The following is a 20,843-nucleotide window of genomic DNA, read 5'->3' as shown; positions in this document are numbered from 1 at the left end:
ACACATCTCACAGGCTAAAAGGAAAGAAGCTGCAGGCTGAGATGCAGACCACTCTGGGGAGAGGCCAGGACAAGAGGTCCTTTTAATAGAACAGCAGTCAGCTAACATCTATGGCTGGACGGGGTGGCGGCAATGCCCAGGCTCTGCATTGAATTCCTGCTCCCAGGGGGACCTGGCCTCCCACAGCCCAAGGCAGCCTGGCCATGTGGGCTGATGATGAGAATCCTGTCAGGGGTGCGGAGCCTCAAGTTTTCCAGGATGCCAGTTCCAATACAGCACTTGCTGACAGAAACATCAAATCCATTAATTAAACTTCTGCCAGCAGCCAGCTCCCTCCCTGATTTATCCATGTCATCAATCTTGTTCAGCGAGGAGCAGGCTGTTGGATAAGCCGGAGAAGAAACCAATTATCTGATTATGCAGTGTTTGTTAAGATTGTACACGGGCCCTTTGATAAATATTAAACCCTGACTCGGCAGAGAAGAACCAGAGTGGGGCAAAGCCAGCCTGCACCTGCCCATGCCCACAGCTGCCAGAATAAATGTCCGGAAGACGTTGGAGAAAGAGGCAAACGTGCTTCCACTTGTTCTCCTCCTGGGGCTTCCCAGGAGGCACTAGTGGTAAAGAATCAGCCTGCCGATGCAGGAGACATGGAGATGCAAGTTCGATCCCTGGGTCAGAAAGATCCCCTGGAGGAGGGCATGGCAACCCACTCCAGTATTCTTGCCTGGAGAATCTCATGGACAGAGGAGCCTGGTGGGTTACAATCCATATGGCTGCACAGAGTTGGACATGACTGAAGCGACTTAACACGCCTGCAACCATGTTCTCCTGGAGAAAGGCAGACTTCACACTTTATGTGACCAGTTTAGGATGTGCCTGTGTTTGGAGTCGGGAAGGTACTTTTCTTGTTCTGCCTTTGTGCCTGCTATTCCTTTTCAATGTCTTTGAATTTCTTTTTCCTTGCCAGGACCAAGATCTCATTGTATTTAAGACCCAGGTCAAGCCTTCAACAGAAACATTTTTTTCAAATGTGAGTAGGAGGGAGCCCATTTCCTTATTTGGCTCTGTGGAGGAAGACTGGGATATTATCAACCCTTAGGCTCCCTTGGATGGAGATGTGGATATTTTAAAAGTGCTGAGCCCCTAAATCCCATTGTCCCAGGAGAAGCAGGGAAGGAGCCTGGGGAGTCGATGAGTCAAGTGCTCTCCATGGAGGAGAAGACAGGAGATTCCGGTTTTGTGATCTGCTGGGTTAACACCATCTCATGAGACTGGCACCCACATGCAGAGAACCTGCTTTTCTTTTTCTCCCAGGATCACCAGTCTCAAGTCTCAATCTTGGTCTCTTTTCTCTGGCTTTGGATTTCCCCTTCTTGTCTTTTATTCACATACAAGGGTTACTGCCTATCTGTTCTCAAGGATCCATAAACCACAGTTTGGAATTTCATGCTTTATAGGTTACAGGCTTGTGTAAATAGCTACATTTTAATAGGCGTTTCCTTAAGCATGTGCTTTACCCCGAAGAATGAAGTTCATTCTGATAGGGACAGAATGAAGGGACAAAATAGGTGATTCAATAGTTTATCTCACTAGGGGGTTTTAAGTAGAAAAATATGGGAAATTCCTAAGTTAATGATTACTCGAGAAAGCAGGCTTGCTTAAACACAAAACCGTGCAACAGAAGCACGGGATGTGCCCTCAACGATAAAACAGTGGTGGCGTGAGACCCGCATCCTGCCCCAGTGAGCTTGGTAAGTTGATGGCCTCCAAAACGGGCTCTGGGCACACAAGAACAATCATTTAAGGGAAGGTGACTTTTCAAACTGAAAAACCCTCAGGGCACTGAGACCTGAACATATTTTTCCAAAGTGCTCAGATAGCCCCAGCCAGCAATGTCGAAGAAGCTGGGACAGAATGGCGCCACGAAGACCTGTAATACCTTGCAGAACTAACACAAAGATGTTCTCTTCATCACAGGGACTGGAATGCAAAAGTAGGAAGCCAAGAGATACCTCGAGTAACAGGCAAATTTGGCCTTGGAGTACAAAATAAAGCAGGGAAAAGGCTGACAGAGTTTTGCCAAGAGAACGCACTGGTCACAGCAAACACCCTCTTTCAACAACATAAGAGATGAGTCTACACATGGACATCACCAGATGGTCAATATCAAAATCAGATTGATTATATTCTTTGCACCCAAAGATGGAGAAGCTCTATACAGTTAGCAAAAACCAGACCAGGAGCTGACTGTGGCTTAGATCATGAACTCCTTATGGCAAAATTAAGATTTAAACTGAAGAAAGTAGGGAAAACTATTAGGCCATTTAGGTATGACCTAAATCAAATCCATCACAATTATATAGTGGAGGTGACAAATAGATTCAAAGAATTAGATCTGATGGAGTGCCTGAAGAACTATGGATGGAGGTTTGTAACACACAGGAGGTGGTGATCAAGACCATCCCCCAAGAAAAAGAAATGCAAAAAAGGCAAAATAGTTGTCTGAGGAGGCCTTACAAATAGCTGAGAAAAGAAGAGATGCTAAAGGCAAAGAAGAAAAGGAAAGATATATTCATCTGAATGCAGGGTTCCAAAGAATAGCATGGAGAGATTTAAAAAACACTGTGGAAAATTCTTAAAGAGATGGGAATACCAGACCACATTACCTGCCTCTTGAGAAACCTGTATGCAGGTCAAGAAGCAACAGTTAGAACTGGACATGGAACAACAGACTGGTTCCAAATTGGGAAAGGAGTACGTCAAGGCTGTATATTGTCACCCTGCTTATTTAACTTATATGCAGAGTACATCATGCGAAATGCTGGGCTAGATGAAACTCAAGCTGGAATCAAGATTGCCAGGAGACATATCAATAATCTCAGATATGCAGATGACACCATCCTCATGGCAGACAGTAAAGAGGACCTAAAGAGCCTCTTGATTAAGGTGAAGGGAAAGAGTGAAAAAGTTGGCTTAAAACTCAACATTCAAAAAAATTAAGATCATGCCATCTGGTCCCATCACTTCAGGGCAAATAGATGGGGAAACAATGGAAACAGTGAGAGACTTTATTTTCTTGGGCTCCAAAATCAGTGCAGACAGTGACTGAAGCCATGAAATTAAAACACACTTGCTCCTTTGAAGAAAAGCTCTGACAAACCTGGACAGTGTATTAAAAAGCAGAAACATTACTTTGCCGACAAAGGTTCATCTAGTCAAAGCTATGGTTTTTCCAGTAGTCATGTGTGGATGTGAGAGTTGGACCATAAAGAAGACTGAGTGCTAAAGAACTGATGCTTTCAAACTGTGGTGCTGGAGAAGACTCTTGAGAGTCCCTTGGACAGCAAGGAAATCAAACCAGTCAATCCTAAAGGAAATCAACTCTGAATGTTCATTGAAAGGCTTGACGCTGAAGCTCCAATACTTTGGCCACCTGATGCAAAGAATCAACTCACTGGAAAAGACCCTGTTGCTGGGAAGGATTGAGAGCGGAAAGAGAAGGAGGTGACAGAGGATGAGATGGTCGGATTGCATCATCAACTCAATGAACATGAGTTTAGCCAAAGCCTGGAGACAGTGAAGGACAGGGAGGCCTGGCGTGCTGCAGTCCATGGGGTCACAGAGTGGGACACAACCACAACATGGCGGTCCTGGCCTGACCATCAGGGAGGGAGAAGCCAACCCCCCGCACTCTCTGGGGAAGGAACTGACGATGAAATGTGACGTCCACTCAAGGAAGACAAAGAAGGTCTTCTCCCCATCACCACTTTTCCTTTGATTATAAAACTGTGGCCCACTAAGTTCTCAGGGCGTGGCATTTCTTGGCCTCCCGCTTGTAAGCCTCACAAGCATCTTATTCTAATAAATCACTTCTTATCTGCCATTCTGCTCTTGCTAAATTCTTCTCTGCACTGAGACATAGAGGACTGTTGTACTGGAGCTCTCTGGATCCCCCCTGAAATGACACCAAATGGTTTCAATTCCAGGTCTCACGGTGGGTGAGCTGGCAGGTTTATCGGGGCAACATGCTGCAGGGCGGCCACTTTTTGTACCTGTGCTGGGAAGTCCTACGTCTCAATGTCACCTAATGTGACTTAATAATCCCCATGTGGATTCACCCTCTGACTTTGGGAAAACCCTGGGATTTGGGGAAAGTAGAGATGGTATGGAAGTTCTGCCTGGACACGAAATGACAAAACCACCTTGGCAAGCCCAGCAGTTGCTGGCTCTGCAGGCTTTGATGTCCCATGGCTGAAGGCAGCCTGCCCATTTCTGGTCCTGCCAGAGAAGACAAAGGTGCACAAGAAGACAGAGGCACCACAGATCAGGGCTCAGGAAGGGCCTGTTTACTGCTGCTGCTGCTGCTAAGTCGCTTCAGTCGTGTCCGACTCTGTGTGACCCCAAAGACGGCAGCCCACCAGCTCCCCTGTCCCTGGGATTCTCCAGGCAAGAACACTGGAGTGGGTTGCCATTTCCTTCTCCAGTGCATGAAAGTGAAAGTGAAGTCGCTCAGTCGTGTCCAACTCTTGGCGACCCCATGCACTGCAGCCCACCAGGCTCCTCCGTCCGTGGGATTTTCCAGGCAAGAGTACTGGAGTGGGGTTCCATCGCCTTCTCCGTGTTTCTTTCTAGAAGCCATCAAATACCAGCTCATGGAACTGACTAATTGCAAGTAGAAGGGGTCTAAAAGATGATCAAACCAACTTTTTTCTTTCTTATTTTTTTAAACAGATGAGTGAACTAAGGTCAGAGAAATTTCCTGTGTGCACTTAGTAATGGCCATGCAGGGGTGAGAATCCAAAAACTCCAGTGTCTATTTCAGGACCATTCCTGTGAAAGCATTCTGCTTGCCCCAATTTTTAAATACTAAGAATTATTATTTCAACATTAGAAACACTGAGTCCTTCCCACACAGATTCTCAACCCATTGCAACTCTCCAGTGATGGACAGGAATTAAGCACATGGGCCATGCCATAGAGATGGCATAGGACACTGAGGCTGCGGAAGGCTCCGCAGGGGCACGTGGGACTTCCCTGGTTTGGACAGCTATCTAAGGAATGGAGAAGGGACTCTTTGCATTCTGACATTCGAGATGGGGGACGGGGGTCCAATCCCAGAAGTTACATTTTATGGAATGGAGGGTAAACCTACAGAGCACAACAACCAGAGTAGATGAGCCAGGCTGAACCAATCAATACTTAAACTTTAGGCAAATTCCCCAGAGCACTAAGATTATGGGGAGGGATGCCTAGGTGTTTTGTTGTTTAGTTGCTAAGTCATGTCTGACTCTTTTGTGGCCCCATGTACTGTAACCCACCAGGCTCCTCCGTCCCATGGGATTTCCCAGACAAGAATACTGGAGTGGGTAGCCATGCCCTTCTCCAGGGGATCTTCCCGATCCAGGGATCAAACTTACGTCTCCAGCATTGGCAGATGGATTCTTTACCGCTGAGCCCCTGGGGAAGCCCTGGGGATGCCATGAAGTTGCCGCTAATCCCTATAGGCAATAAAGGCCACTACCTCTAAACAATTTCTCTTGCCAACAAGGACTCAGGCCACAGGGCTGATTCAGTGGCTAATTCTAGGCTATCAGGAATATGCCCAAAGGCACACATGTGTAACCTTTCAGGGGATTCCATCGTGTCCCACTAAGGGCAGAGACTCAGTCAACACTCGCCAGGTGAATGGACACGTGCTTGTGTGGATTCCCCCAATGCAGGGGTATTTTACATCTAAATGCAGAGGGATGGTCAGTCTTGGGCACAAGCCCCAGGAAAGTCCAAGGCAGCTGTAGAGCCGGAAGAAGCAAAACTGCCTCAGAGGGGTACTGCGTTAGTTCACCCACCACCCAGCTACCCCTCTGGCCCCAACAGACCTTCCTCAGCTCATCCTTCTCCTGCGTGTGGGTGTCCTCCAGGACCTTGCGCTCCGAGTGGGCCCTCTGCAGCTCAGTCCGCAGGCTCTCCACCTCCTCCTGCAGCTGCGGGCCTCTGTCCTCATCCTGGCTCCGCTGGTAGCAGGCCACCTCCTTCTTCAGCTTCTCCACCTCCATGGCGTGTGCAGAGGTGATTGCTGACAGCTGCTCCGACAGCGTCTTGAGCTCTTTGTTCTGCGAGAGCATCAGCAAACGGGAAGAGGGGAGAAAGAGGTGGACGCCAAGGTTAGTGGGGCAGCAAAAAAAAAAAAAAAAAAAAAAAAAAACAAGAAGGCAATTAAAAAAGGAACTTCCAAGGTGGAATTGAATCTCGCAACCACTGAATGCTTGAGTGCTTTCTTGGCATCTCCCTAACAGAACTGTATTGTGAACCCAGGAGAAATACGGGAAAAGACAAAGCACCGGGACTGACATTCAAGGATTGTTTAGGAACAGGGACAGTGCTGGAAGCTGGCTGAGAGTAGTTAGCCTTCTATATCCATTGGGAAGATCTTATACCTGGTTTTTAAGTTTCAGGAACAATGTATTGGCTTCTTGGATCTGCAGCCTTTGCATTTCAGGCTTCCCTGCTCTGTCAACGCTAAGCCCTCCTGCCCTCGGACTCACTGGCACAAAGAGCTGCAACCTAATCGCTGGCTCTGAGACAAAGGACCTCTTTAGCATCCCCTCTTCCAAGGAGGCCCTCCATGGGACTGGTGGAGCCCTCCCACCACCTGTCCGCTGGTCCTATGAGAGTCTGACTCCAGAAACAGATGCCCCGGCCAAACCCGTCCCTGTCAACGAGGGACCCAATCACACACCCACTCAAGCAACAGGCAACTGAGAAGTAGTCCCGGGTGCCTGGCGGAGGTACAGAGGAGGACAGGGAGGGAGACTGTAGGTGGGCTCACACACAGGAAGCCCTGAGGACCCAGGGCCGTGTCAAGGGCAAGCACAAACGTGGGCAGAAAGGTGCTGCAGTCGAGCGTATCAGCTGAAGGCGGTCAGAGGGAATGTGGAGGGGAAAGATGCAGAGTTCTCCCGATAATCAAGCAGGCAGCAAACAGTCGTCATCATTCTCCATGGCTAGTCTCTGCAGGAGCTCTGAGTAAAACAGAGCTCTTGGCATCAGGAACCAATGACTCATTCACATCAGCTATAAAGTGTCATGGGGAGCAGTGAGGGGCAGCAGCAGAACAGGTGTTGGACCCAGTACAACCCTGCGGATGCCTGGGACCTCAAGGCTGAGACCCGCGTTTGGTGTCCAGGCAGCACAATCCCAGCACTGACCTATCACAGAGAGATCCTCCCACCATCTGAGGAAACATCCCAGTTACAACGCAACACACCCTCATGTCTGGGCTGGCAGTCAGCCTTGCTCTAAGTCATCACCAGTGAGAAATCCACTTAGGCAGCATCTGTCTAAACAACCCAAAACTGGTCTGTACTGCCCACCCAGATCTGGGTCTCCCGGGAGGCTGAAGGGTCCCTGCACAAGGGGAGTGGGGTACAGGACGGGGATGCAAGTTGGACTAGCTGCCTCGACACTGTTCTGGGCAGGAAGTGACGTTCCTCCCGGTGGCATGGCCTGGGTCAGATCCCAGGGAGAGTGGGGATGAGGACCAGGCTGGGGGCAGGCGGGAGGCACTCATGATGGAGCAGGTGTGGGGTGTAGAGAGAGGCATACGATGTGGTGCGACACCCTGCTGCGGGCAGCAATGACAACCTAGGACCCACATGCAAGATGACATGTCTAGGAGGCCAGTTTCTTTGTTTTCACTGACACGCAGGCTGAGGTGAGGCTCAGGGAAGTCGAGGAGTTAAGAGGCTGGAGCTGGGCGGACCTGTGCTCAGGCCCCAGCTCTGTCCTGATCACTGCACCTCCGTGTGCCCGGATTCCTCAGTGTGAAAGAGGGACCACAGTAACTCCATCCTCAGAGGGTTTCACCAAGGTTCAGGGAGACTGAGGGCCTCCCGGGGCCTCAGCCTGCATGTCAGCGAAAACAAAGAAACTGGCCTCCTAGACATGTGACTTGCCCCTACAATTTTTCAGATGTACATGAATCATAAATATTAACTACTTTAATTTAACCAAATGCATATGAAGTATACTGAATCAAATTGATTGAAAAGACTACTGACTGAATCCATACATTTGTGTCATATTTTTTCCACTAAAATATAGTTTAATGTAGCCTTATAAAGGTCTAAGGAACTTGACCCTCATTAAAAAAAAAAAAAAAAAACTGTAAGCTAAACTGGCCATCTCACTGTACATATGCTTGAATAAAGACAAACTGGTAAGAGTCAAGTTCATAGGTTATACCATTTTGGGCTGAAAAAGTGTCACACCACAGGCCTACACCAGGGACACTGCAAGAAACCGTCCCAGGAGCTATCACTGCATTTACTGCTGAAGGATACTGTGAAGGCTGTAGCTTATTACATCACAGGTTATGAACACCCTCAGAAAACTGTCTCAGCACCAGGGACAGCACCAACCCTTCCAAATGCTTTCCCTGGCTCTCAAGTTACCCTATTTCCTTCTTCCTGTTTGCTTGGGAACTTGGTGCCAAGCTTATGTCTTGTCTCTTTAGCTGTGTGCGCAGCACCTTCGACCTGCCTTTTGGGCCCTAACCTCACCCTGGTTTAAGCCCACAGTTTCCTCCTTTCCTGTCTTCTTGGCAGTGGGGACACTGGGGACACTTTTTAAAAAGTGCCCCCTGGTGACTCTACAGTGCAGCCTGGAGTTGAGAACCACTTTATGGGATCAGTGAATTTTTGAGTTAGAAGTTACAGATCTTGGAGAAGGCAATGGCACCCCACTCCAGTACGCTTCCCTGGGAAATCCCATGGACGGAGGAGCCTGGTAGGCTGCAGTCCATGGGGTCGCTAAGAGTCAGACACGACTCAATGGCTTCACTTTGACTTTTCACTTTCATGCATTGAAGAAGGAAATGGCAACCTACTCCAGTACTCTTGCTGGAGAATCCCAGGGATGGGGGAGCCTGGTGGGCTGCTGTCTATGGGGTCGCACAGAGTTGGAGAAGCGACTTAGCAGCAGCAGCAGCAGCCTCCGAGGAACTCAAAGCCCAGTTAGAGATTTGGCCATAAATCCTAGCTGTCAGCTCTGGTGGCAAGTATAACTGAGACAGAACTTGGGCTTCCATCCAGCTGGGACTCAATCCATGATCTCAGGCCACTCTGCTGAACACTTGGGGATGTTTTCACCTATGTCGTTCCTGACACACGTGTCTCCTATCCTCCTGGCTAAGAATCTGTGTGTGTTGGGGAGCAGCCTCCCGAGCTGTCTCCAGCCATTACACAGAAAACAGAAACCCATTCGCTTACAAAAGGTGAGCCCTGCCTTCTAAGAGGCTGTAGTACAATAAGACTCTAATGTCCTGGTGCCACAGGTTGTTTATGACTCCTCTCAAGACAGAGAGCCACGCATTTTTTTTTTGTCTCCAGGTCACACACTCCACTACAAAACACTGGCTGATCCAAGGATGACCCTATCTACAAGAATGAACTCAAAACAAAGCTGACAGTCTTTCTTGGACTGAGGAATTCTCACATGTCTGAAGAATCTCCTAATATGCAGATATCCCCAAATGTGGTTAGAGGTGGCAGAACATTCTCTGGAACCAAATTGCCAAGTTTCAATCTTAACCATGCCACTTCCTAGCTTTGCGACCTTGTAGGCTACTTGGCCTCTCTGTGCCTCAGATTAAAATGGGAATAATGTTAAATCTTACAGGGTGTGGTGAGGATTAAATGACTTAACAGGTGAGGAGAGTGCCTGGCACACAGTTGAGCAACAGGGGGAGGGACATAAGAAAACAAGACCTAACTACCCCTCCTTGCCTTCTCTCCTCACCCTCTGCACAACAGGGCACCCTGCCCAAGGAGCTTAACACTGGCCACTGCTCATAGATGTTTGCCAAGTAGGAAGCTTAAGGCAAAAAGCTCTTTTTAAAAACAGGTCTTTTAAATCTGATGTTCCAGTACGTGGAGTGTAAAATACTAGATTTATTTTTAACCTCTCGAGTCAACTTCGGAAATCAGCAATGAATGACAACACAGGGACCAATGGCTGGAAGAGGCGGCCAGTACACAGGGCTCCAGGCACAGCACACTGGTGCTCGCAAAGCCTGCTCCTTCCTCGGACCACACTGTTTGCTCAGAAAATTAATGGGAGCAATTTGACTATGAGAATGTCTTTCCCAGCCAGTCGTCAATAGCCATAAGGTAGTAAGAATGATGGCGACGAGAGCAATAATACAGGTCCCCCTTGCGCCTGTGTTTTCCACATGGCTGAGCCCAGAAAGCCATTTTTCCTGTCTACTTCTGATGCTCTGAGCAGTTGCGTCTTCCTCCCTGACCTGACCTATCACTGTGGGCCAACCCTGTGCGAGCTTTCTGTCTCACTTCGCCGCCAGGGAGCCGAGCCAAATGAGACACCCATGGGACGCACACAGAGACAAACACCCAGGGTGACAATTCCTTCTCCAGAAGGTTGGTCTTTTTTTGCAAGAACAGAGAGGCAGTAACATTTGACTGCTTTGGGGCTCCTATTTAGGGCAGCTGGTTTAGGTGTAAAATGGCTCATTTATTTTCTTGCCCTACTGGGATCATGAGAAGCTTTAAAAAGTGCCTAGCGTAGATTAGGGACAATAAGACCAGTGACTGCCAAGGCAATGCCAACTCTCTTTCTCCATTCCTTGCACCAGGCACATTCACCCCCTTCCTTCCCTCCATCCTCACCTTTTCTTTCTCAGAAGGCACCAGAAGCCCTCTAGGCGTTGCAAGAGCCTGGTACTGAGGTCACTAACACCCTACAAGCCCAAGGTACCAATGAGCCTGCTTTCAACTCTGGAAACCCAATTTAGCCATGATACAGGAAAGGACTGACTCTCTAGTGACATTTGGGGTTAAGAAACCAACATCATCCTCGTTATGGCTGTGGGACCAGGCAGACCTGGGCTGAAGTGCTGGTTCTGCTGCTACTGCTAAGTCACTTCAGTCATGTCCGACTCTGTGGGACCCCATAGACGGCAGCCTACCAGGCTCCCTCATCCCTGGGATTCTCCAGGCAAGAACACTGGAGTGGGTTGCCATTTCCTTCTCCAATGCATGAAAGTGAAAAGTGAAAGGGAAGTCGCTCAGCCATGTCCGACTCTTAGCGACCCCACGGACTGCAGCCCACCAGGCTCCTCTGCCCATGGGATTTTCCAGGCAAGAGTACTGGAGTGGGGTGCCATTGCCTTCTCTGGGAGTGCTGGTTCTAGCACTTCTTAATTCTGTGATCTTGCCCAAGTATTTGATGCTCCAGATCCACAGTTCACTTACCCGTAGAATGGCCTCGTGAAGCTACATAGGGATCAATTGAGAGCTCCCCTGGAGAAGCCGTGGGTCTCTCTCAAATGTGCCCATGGAGTCTCGCCCCGGCCCCAACCCCCGGGTGGGAGAGGAGACACTGACCTGGTCGTCGATCTTCCGCTGCAGCTGGACAATCTTGTTCTCCATGCCCACATTGAGGCGTTTCAGGTGCTCCGCCGAGCGCGCTTCGATCCTGAGGGCCTTCAGCGCCTGCTTGGCCTTGAGCCTCCGGAAGCCGCACTGGATGACAATGGCCGCGCCCCGCAGCCGCTGGAAGCGCCTGCGAGCCATCCAGCCCCGCACGTGCTTCTGGATGACGGTGGCCTTGTGCTCCCTGAGGACCTAGCGGGGGACAAGCACTCATCTGGTGGGTCTGTGCTGCACAGTGGAAGCAAAGGGCTCGCGCACAGCTCCGGAGAGGCGAGAGCCGAGGTCGGCGAGCTACAGCTGCCCTATGACTTGAGGCTTTGGTGGCCATCTGTCTTATGAACAAGTTGCCACTAAGTCTGGTGGCAGCTGTCAAACTCTCATTTCTAATTTTTTTTAACTCACTAGGAAACCACAATCTAAAAAAAACCCTCAAAGTCAGAGGAGCTTAAAGATTATCCAGCTGAGAGCCCCCCATTCAACAGATGTGGATCCACTCCTGGTAGCAGTCAGCTGGAGGCGAAGGGAGGCGGTTGTGTGGGATTGTCGAGTGGGTTAATGGTTTACAGTTAACTTGGCTTGTAATTCGGTTTTTCTTTTCTCCTATACAGTTAAAAAACCACTCAGAAAATTAAAGCATCATCAATGTCCTCACTGTAATGCCCTGCAAAATAAACATTTGCGGAATGAATGAAAGTGTTAGTCACTCAGTTGTGTCTGACTCTTTGTGACCCCATGGACTGTAGCATGCCAGGCTCCTCTGTCCATGGGATTCTCTAGGCAAGAATACGAGAGTGGGTTGCCATTTCCTTCTCCAGGGGATCTCCCTGACCCAGGGATAGAACCCAGGTCTCCTGCATCGCAGGCAGACTCCTTACCATTTGAGCCATCTTGCCCTTGGACTGGGACTGCACCATGACTGCCTGCTCCTCAGGCCTGCAGACTCGGGCAGAGTTACTCCCCTGGGTTTCTTGAGTCTCCAGCGTGTACACGGTACACCGAGAACTGCTCAGCCTGCCTACCTCCATGTGTCAGTTCCTCATAATAAACCTTATGCGCACAGACACGCATCTCCTATGCCTTCTGTCTCTCTGGCGAACCCTGAGTCACTGTGCCTCATGAGACTTTGGTCAGGATTCGGTGGGAGCAGAGTTGCGAAATTCCTTAGAAAAAAGTGAGAAGTGCCCAACAAATGCTGAGGTTAGTGCCAAGCCATCTGTTGCTGCTCAAGGCCGAGTCTGCAGCCCAAGTCCCTGGGGGCGGCTACGCACCTGGTGGTAGATTCTCCGCACAAACATGCCCCGAGCGAAGGCCTGGATGACGACGGCGGCCCTGCGGACCCTCTGGTAGGCCCGGCGGGCCCTCCACATGCGGTACTGCTTCTGGAGCACCACGGCCGCCCGGGTCCTCCGCAGATGCTTGGCCAGTCTGGGGAGGGAGAGAGCGGTGGGCCCTTCGTGAATACAAACCCCTTCCCCCTCAGCCCTGCCTGGTCACCTGCCAGGTAGGCCAACTCGTGTCGCCGTTACCGACCGTAGCGAGGCCTTGAGACACAGCTCAGAACAGAACTGGCTTCCTCCACCTCGTCCAAAAACTCTTGCCACATATTTACAACTCAGTCTAAGTCTGATCAACTCTGATCCTCATCCGTCCATTCCCAGACCCACAAGTCTCTCCTATAACCTAGGCAGCCCTCAAGGATGTCACGCGTTCACACTCAGGTCTGTCCCCGGACCTCACCAGGCTCGGAGGGGTCAGGGGCTGGGTCTTAGCATCCTTGTACCCCTACATCTAGTATAGGGCCTGGCACAGCAGCGCATGGGAAGTATCTGCTGAATGAACACCACCTTCTCAGGCCTGTGGTGACCTCTCTTTACTTTCTCACCTCCCAGCCTTTCTGCCGGGGATGCACTGCACATAGGCATCTACTTCCCTCTGTTTCATTTCTACATTCCCCATCTCACCCCTCAAGGCAGACATCAAGTCAGTCCAACACTTTTTACCCCCTGCAAGGGCTCTGTTTGGTGTCAGACTCATAGCAAGTGCTCAATGAGAGACTAAGAATATTAAAAGCTAGAAAGGACCTTGGACATAATCTAGCGCAACTCCGGAGTGGGAAGTAACTCACTCAGCCCTGCCCTACTTGCTTAAATGAGTCTGATTCCTAGTGCAGCTCTCCCTGGACACTCTCTCTAGAATACAAACTCCCAGCAGGGAGGGAGAACGTGGGCCATCCCACTACCCAGGACAGAGTCCTGTGCACCAGGGTGCTCAGTGATGCCCTAACTGTGGATGACAACTTAGTGTGGATACCACTGACAACTTTCTCATTTCTGTAGCTTTCGTTCTAGAGACCACCTCTCAGCTGTTCACAGGTAATTAATAGCATTCATCATCTCTGGTTCTGCTTGGATAAACAGCTCATAACAAGGACATGAGGGGGAGCTGGAGCAATCTTCTAACTTTACAGTACAGTGGGTGCCTGCTCTGGGCTTGTTTCTATATTCAAGCAGAGAGGCCTGAGCAGTCACTTAGGAAACTTAGGCTTCCAAATGCAAGCGTCCTAGAGATTATCGTCACTTCCTCAAGAAAACCGGGATCTGCAGAGGTCATTGATGTTGAACCAGGGCTGGGTCCAAAATCTGATGACCCATGTAAAGGCTGGGGGGGTGGGTCTCATGGCGAAGGCTGGGCGTGTCCTCCGTGCCCATCTCCCTGGTGACGCTCATACTGATTCAGCACTTCAGCAACCCAACGACATCACTAGAAGGGGACGTTTTCAGCAAAGTAGCCTCTTTCGTGTGGTGCTGGGCTGGGGCAGGGCAGCCCACTGGCATGAGGCTTTGCCCCAAGGCAGCTGCTTGTGGTCAGACAAGTCTCCCCCTCCCCTTCCCCATGCTGGCTGAGTGCAACAGCTCATAGAAGGGTCCTCCCCAGGCCTTTTCATTTAGCCCTACTAACCAAACTCCTAAGGGATTCTGAAATCGGTGGCGTAAGTCATGAAGCTGAGTGTACGTTAACTGTGAGAGAAAGGCTGAATTCATCTCTCTTTCGGGAAGAGGATTGTTTTACTTAAGTGTTTAAGCAAAGGGCAAACAGAGGTTTGGCAGGAAAACCAGCCCGTCCTAGGGTAGCACTGGTGGGTGGGGACAGACTGGGGGAGACAGGAGACATGGAAACTAGACCTACTGGCTCAGGTGAGAAGGGGAGGAGAGATGGGCCCGGCTGCTGGGGGAAAGCTGGATATAGACAGGGCCCAGGAGGGTGGCGCTCTACCCACAGGGGCTGATTGAGGCCAGCCGGCTCAGAGCCAGGCCTCGCCCCCGCCCTGACCCACCCCGCCCTACTCCACCCCACCCCACCACACAGATCCACAAGCTCAGGCGTGCGGCTCACCTGCGGGCCAGGTGTCCTCGGCAGTGCCTCTGCAGGGTTAAGGCAGCCCCCTTCAACCTGCGGTACTTCCCCTTCTGCAGCCAGCCCCGAACAGTTTTCTGGATCATGATGGTGGCAGCCCGGAACTTGTCAGCCCGAAGCTTCTCCAGGTAGGCCACCTGGCCGGCCCGGAAGAAGATCTTGGTGCGGCCGAACTGGAACTTGTCAGGATCCTTGGCGAGGCAGGGAGGGGAGCTGGTTCATCACCCGTGAGCGGCAAAGGAACACGCCCCACCACCCCAGTTGCTCCCCCACAATTCCCCTGCTGGGGCTCATGCGCCCCTGGCTCCTTAAACAACCACCGAGTCAGCATGTAACCGACACCGACCGGTCCCTGCTGCTGTTCAGACACTGACCCCAGTGGTGAGAAGCAGGCCTGCCCGCCAGCAGCTGCCATCACGGCGAGGGCATCTGGGCGAGTGGAAAAGGACACAGCACATTTCAGGCAGTGCTGAGGGTTATGAGGACAACAAAGCTTCGTAAGGTTTGTGCACCGTGACATTTACACACCGTGACATTGACTAATTAATCAGACTGACCCAGTGGTGATGTGACTTAGGTTGTGGGGGCTCCTGAGTCACTTTGGGCAGTTTATATCTGCTGTTTATGCCTCAGTTTCTTCATCTGTGCAATGGGGGTCATGTTTCTATCTTTCTCTTAAGGCAGCATGAAGATGAGATGGAGTGTGTGAGACAGAAAAATGTCTGACTTATACTAAGAGGGCTGGAGGATGGGATGCAGATGCTGAAATAGGCTAAAGGAGGAAGGCATCTCAATGGAGGGGCTGTTCAAGCAAAGACCTGAATGGAGTGAAAGCAGCAGGCGTGGGAAATTACACATACATTGTGAATAACCCCCAAATACATTCTATTTGGTGTCTAACTATGCTGTGAGGTTTCTTCACAGATGGTAACTGTCTTTAATGACATGTACTTAGGTTAAAATTAGGGGCCCTTCCCGTGCTTGCCCTAGTGGACAAGGGAAGATGACCTGGCAGTGTGTGTGTGTGTATGCGTGTGCATGGACAGGCCTGGGCTACAGTACTATGTAGGCGGCCCACAATAACTGAGTGCTCTTTGTAAACACACGTCATCTAATTTTGCTCACTGAGCATGAAGACCATTATAAGGAGGAGATAATGAGCCAAGGGGTAAGGAAAACACACACACAAATATATATTTCATATCGACCAGTGGCTCTGAAACCATGCTGAGTCGACACTCGTCATGGCCAAGCTCTGTACAGCTAACAGGAACCAGGTTCCACGCACCCGAAAGCCAGGCGGCCTGCGCCAGGGCTGAGCTGGGGACACAGTGGCCAGCCGGGCCGTTGCTGATGGTCCCTTCTATGGCTGGGCTGCTGGCGAGGCGTGGAGGAGCAAGCTGCAGGCCTGGCTCTCCTTCCTGCCTCTGCTCCGGGCCTCAGTTCATGCCGGGAGGAACCAAGGCTGGGCAGGGGAGCTTTGAGATGCCTGAGGCCTGGTCTTCATCACCACCCGGCTGGGGAGACTCCTCAGTGAGGAGGGGTTGGCGACTCAGCCCTCACAGTTGGGAGACAAGCCTGGCTACCAGGTCTCCAGCAGAGCCATGGCCTGGGGTGGAGGTGGGGGGTGCTTGTGGTATCCCTGGGGCCACAGTGCACTGGCTCCAGTTCCTATTCTGGAAGACACCACCAGGGCAATGGCAGGCTGGTCTGCAAGCCACCATTTGAATGGATGAGGATTTCTCTGAAGGCCCCAGTGGTGTGCCTGTCACCACTGGCCTGATGGTGGCACTCCCCCTCGCCCAGACATCTGCTTTCTCTGACCCCTAGAACTAGCCATACTCTTCACATACTGATCAGAGGCCATCTCCTGAGAACCCTTCTCTGATAATCAGAGACTGAGGGGGTAGAAAGGAATCTTAGCAACCCATCCCAAGCCACTCTCTTATTGCACAGACGCTGAGAATGTTGAGGTGACTTGCCAAAGGTCTCACTGAAAACATCAAGGAATAGAACCCAAGCCCCAGGACTCCTCGGCCAGAGGTCTCTTTATTGCGTCATGCCCGTTTGTAGGACCACCTCCTCTTCACACTCCTCTCACACGTAGCTTCTCACGCCCCCTGGGTTCCCAGCAGAAGCTTGTTAATCCACTCCTCCACTGTCGGGATACAGGGTCAGGTTTTCCTGATGGCCAGTAGCATCTGTAACTACACTAGACGACCGTCAGTCCTGGAGGGCAGGGGCCCCCTAGTCGGCTCCTTTTTAACTCTCACTGACCACTCTAGGGTAGTACACAGGAAGAATTCAAGAATTCAATACCCATTTGTGGAGTTAAAGAAAAAACACATTCAAGCTAACGATGGAGGGATTCCTACACTCCTCACAGGAGGAGACCACCACTCCTGAGCAACCTCAGGATATAGCCCCTGTGCCCGGCTGCCCCTGGACGAACAGCCTGCTGCCAGGCCTACACGCCCCTTCATCACGGCTTCTCTGCTAATCACTCCACTCTAGTATTACTTAGCATTTTCCTGGAAAGTGCAGGGAGCTGGCCTGTGGCCTTCTAGTATAATGGGTGACTTTGCCAAGTCTCAAACGCTTAAAGTCTCAGGTCACTTAGCAAGAGTACTAGCAGCACTAGTAACCAGAAGGGGTGCCCCCACATTCCCCAAAAGGGAAAAGACAAAGGTTTCCAAGGAAGTCCTGAAGCACTGAGCCCCATTACATGTCTGAAAAGAGAAAGGGTGTTAGACGCTCAGCCCTGTCTGACTCCTTGTGACCCCATGGACTGTAGTCCGTCAGGCCCCTTCCTCCATCCCTGGGATTCTCCAGGCAAGAAAACTGGAGTGGGTGGCCGTTCCCTTCTCCAGGTGATCTTCCCGACCCAGGGATCAAACCCAGGTCTGCTGCATTGCAGGTGCAATCTACCGTTTGAGCCACTGGGGAAACCCACTCCTGTCTAGGAACGGCAATTGCACACAGTGACATTGATTAACCAATCAGACTGATTCAGTGGTGATGTGATTTAGGTTGTGGGGGCTCCTGAGTCACTTTGGGCCATTTGTATCACCTGTTTATGCCTCAGTTTCCTCATCTGTGCAATGGGGATCATGTTTGTGTCTTTCTCTTAAGGCAGTGTGAAAATGAGATGGAATGTGTGAAACAGAAAAATGTCTGACTTGTACTAAGGCTCAGGGACTGTGAGCCACCGGTGGCAGGTTTCATAGGGACGAGCTCATCCGTCACCCATGCAGCCACCTGCACAAACTCGAGCTCCTGTGATGGCCAGTGCCTGTGCTGGGAACACAATGACAGTGAGACCCGTGCCATTCAGCTGTCCACAGGCTGGTGAAATGACAAACAAGCCCCTAACTACAACACAAGGGGAGAAAAGCAATAACGGAAGACAGAAGTGGAGAAGTGTTGGCCAGTGACTAACTCCATCTGGGGGGGCCAGGAACGGGCTTCATGGCCCAGAAAGCATTTTAGAGCTCAGTTCAGAAGGAAAAACCTGGCCAGACACGACAAAGGTGGGGAAAGCACTTCAGGCAGAGGAAACAGCACTTATTCACATACTTTTAGGGGGTTCACTGGTTTGCTCACACATTCCACAAATGCCTGGTGAGTGAGACCTGTGTGTCAGGCTCAGGGCTCATAACTTAGGGAGAGTGTCAACGCAAAAGACATCCTCTGCAAGAGAGAAAAAGATATCTCGAGCGCAGGACAGCACATGAGGGGCTCAGAGACTGCTGGACTGAGGAAGGCAGGAGGGCGGGGTCAGCGTGCAAGCTGGGTGATGTCAAACCAGAGGCCCGAGTGCATCAAGGAGCGCTGTCCAAGCACAGTCGCCCCCGGTTCTGCCGGCTGGAGGGGAGTGGGGTGGGGGACGCTGAGTCAGCCGGTCTGACCCGGGGCCCCTCCAGATCACCTTCTGCATGGGGAGCAACGGTTCCACTGGAAGCGTGGAGAAACCAGGGAAGGGAGAGGAACAGTGGAACTATGGCCCCAGGGAAAGCAGGAGCTAGACCGAGGGCCGAGCAGGCTGCTGCAAGCCTTGACCACACAAACAGGCCAATAAAGGGGGAAGACTCCTGACGCTCCCTCTCGCCCAGGGTCCAGCTGACCTGGAACACAGTTTTCTCACCCGTGTAGAAAGAGATGCTGAAATGGAGACACTGGCAGACGTTCCACAGCACAAACCTCAATTAACCAGAGTCTAGTGGCCCAAAGGCAACCTTCAGTTAAGAAGACTGCCACCCTCATATTCTCTACGAATGTTTTGAATATTTAGAATGTTTAGCCCAGAGCTGCTAAGACAACGTTGTGCTGAGGGTGACTGTGTCACTTTTACAAAATAACTTATGATTTTAAACTTGGTCATCTGGCAATGAACTATACTCCAAATGAACAGATTTTCCTAACAAAATGATACTTAAAAATTTTTTAAAGTTGATGCAATTCTCTTCCCTTTGAAAGGAAGATTCTAGATATAATCTAACTCTTTATTGAGACCACTAAGTACCATACTCTGCTGTAATTGCTGAATGCTCTAGAACCAAGAAACACACAAGGATCTGCCCCTCATCAAAGACCCCCAAGAGCTCAGCTGTCATTCTACAGCCCCAAGCGTCAGCTGCAGAGTTCAGGTTGTTTCAGATAAAATGAAATCCACTGTCTTATTTAAAACAAGCATCTGAGGTTGGGCCTGAGGCCGGCTCTGTGATGGGGAAGACACAGGGAGGCACGGGTATTTCCCCCTCAGCTGGCTTCTAGGCCATCCCTGCTTGGGCTCCAGATCAGAGCCCCGGCAGGTCCACTGGTGCCAGCAGGCAGGCTGAGCGGTGGAGCCCCAAGCTTTGGGGAAGACAGGGATCCAGGCCAGCGGCTTGGGGCCTTATCATGACCCCTAAAGCACCGTATAAACAATTTCATTTTCTACGGGAGCTGTGATGTGGGAAAGGCTGGGAATGTCTCCAGGCAGGTGAAAAAGGGGCTTTTCCTTTACAGTCCCTGATGCAGGAAAATGGATGAACATCTCAGATGACAGTTTCGGTAAGAGGGGAAAGGACCACTAAGGCAGTTAACACCCCACCCCAAATCCCAGGGCACCACGGCTGAGCCTTCCGTGGAGCCGGGGTTGGGGATGTGCCCAGCTCACCTTGATGAGGCTCTCCAGCACAGACCTGCAGATGGCCTTTTTGTCTGCACTGGCGAGGTCTCTCTTCTTGACCAGCACCCGATACCGGTTGAAGAAGTCATGGTAGGACCACCTGGAGAGAAAACCGCTGCGTCAGGGACACGTCCTGCCTCTCGGCCACACAAGGGCCCTGGATGATCTCAGACGGGGCCCCAGGGGGTCAACATGTCCAGCACAAAGCCCTTCTCAGAGCAGCAAAACACGTTCTGGGGCGTTTTGTTCTCCCTCGATGCTGAGAACTTCAGCATGTAGCCGAGTTAAAAGAATCATGCCTAAAGGACTGACAGGAAAAAGGATTTTGGAGGCTCTGCTGCTGGGAGGGTTGACCAGCTCACCGCTCAGACTAACACCAAGCTGAAATCTGAAAAGCTGCCCAGGAGGATGTTACTGTTGACACCCACACTTCCTAGGACAAACTGAGATTCTTTCGTCTATCAGCACCCTGCTTGAGCCCTCAGCGTTGGGGACCATTTTTGGAGGCCCTGTCTCTGGCTGATAGCACATAATGTGATCCCCTGGGGAGGCGGGCCCCAGGAGGTGCAGTACCTGGATGGGTAGCCAGCTGCGCTGATCCGGATGGTCTCCAACACACCGCAGGCTCGGAGCTGCTGCACTGCTCTCTTTGAGTTAAAACTGCAAAACACAAGACAAGCAATGAGAGGCCACAACAGCAAAGAAACAGAACAAGGGAGAGAGAGAGACCACCCCTTCCTGCACCGAGGTACAGGCATTGTGCGCCTGGGAGCTCAAGTCCAGGGGCCAAGCGCAGGCTAGAGGACAGC

General features: G+C 51.0%; 1 protein-coding gene across 2 annotated transcripts in view; it reads right to left on the bottom strand.

Moving 5' to 3' along the window:
* MYO5B (myosin VB) overlaps window positions 1–20,843 on the bottom strand; it is a 338,248-nt gene that overhangs the window by 51,425 nt on the left and 265,980 nt on the right. For both annotated transcript variants that reach the window (XM_040264474.1, XM_040264475.1), the window contains exons 17-22: window positions 20,608–20,694; window positions 20,023–20,134; window positions 14,844–15,055; window positions 12,719–12,875; window positions 11,403–11,642; window positions 5,880–6,113 (exon numbers count right to left, since the gene is read on the bottom strand). In XM_040264474.1, the coding sequence (XP_040120408.1) occupies window positions 5,880–6,113; window positions 11,403–11,642; window positions 12,719–12,875; window positions 14,844–15,055; window positions 20,023–20,134; window positions 20,608–20,694 (1,042 nt within the window). The remainder of the gene's footprint in view (window positions 1–5,879; window positions 6,114–11,402; window positions 11,643–12,718; window positions 12,876–14,843; window positions 15,056–20,022; window positions 20,135–20,607; window positions 20,695–20,843) is intronic.

The sequence above is a fragment of the Oryx dammah genome, unplaced genomic scaffold, assembly GCF_014754425.2.
Source record: "Oryx dammah isolate SB20612 unplaced genomic scaffold, SCBI_Odam_1.1 HiC_scaffold_22, whole genome shotgun sequence".
NCBI lineage: Eukaryota > Metazoa > Chordata > Mammalia > Artiodactyla > Bovidae > Oryx > Oryx dammah.
The sequence above is the reverse complement of the archived record's forward strand: the minus strand, read 5'-3'. Positions and strand labels throughout refer to the sequence as shown.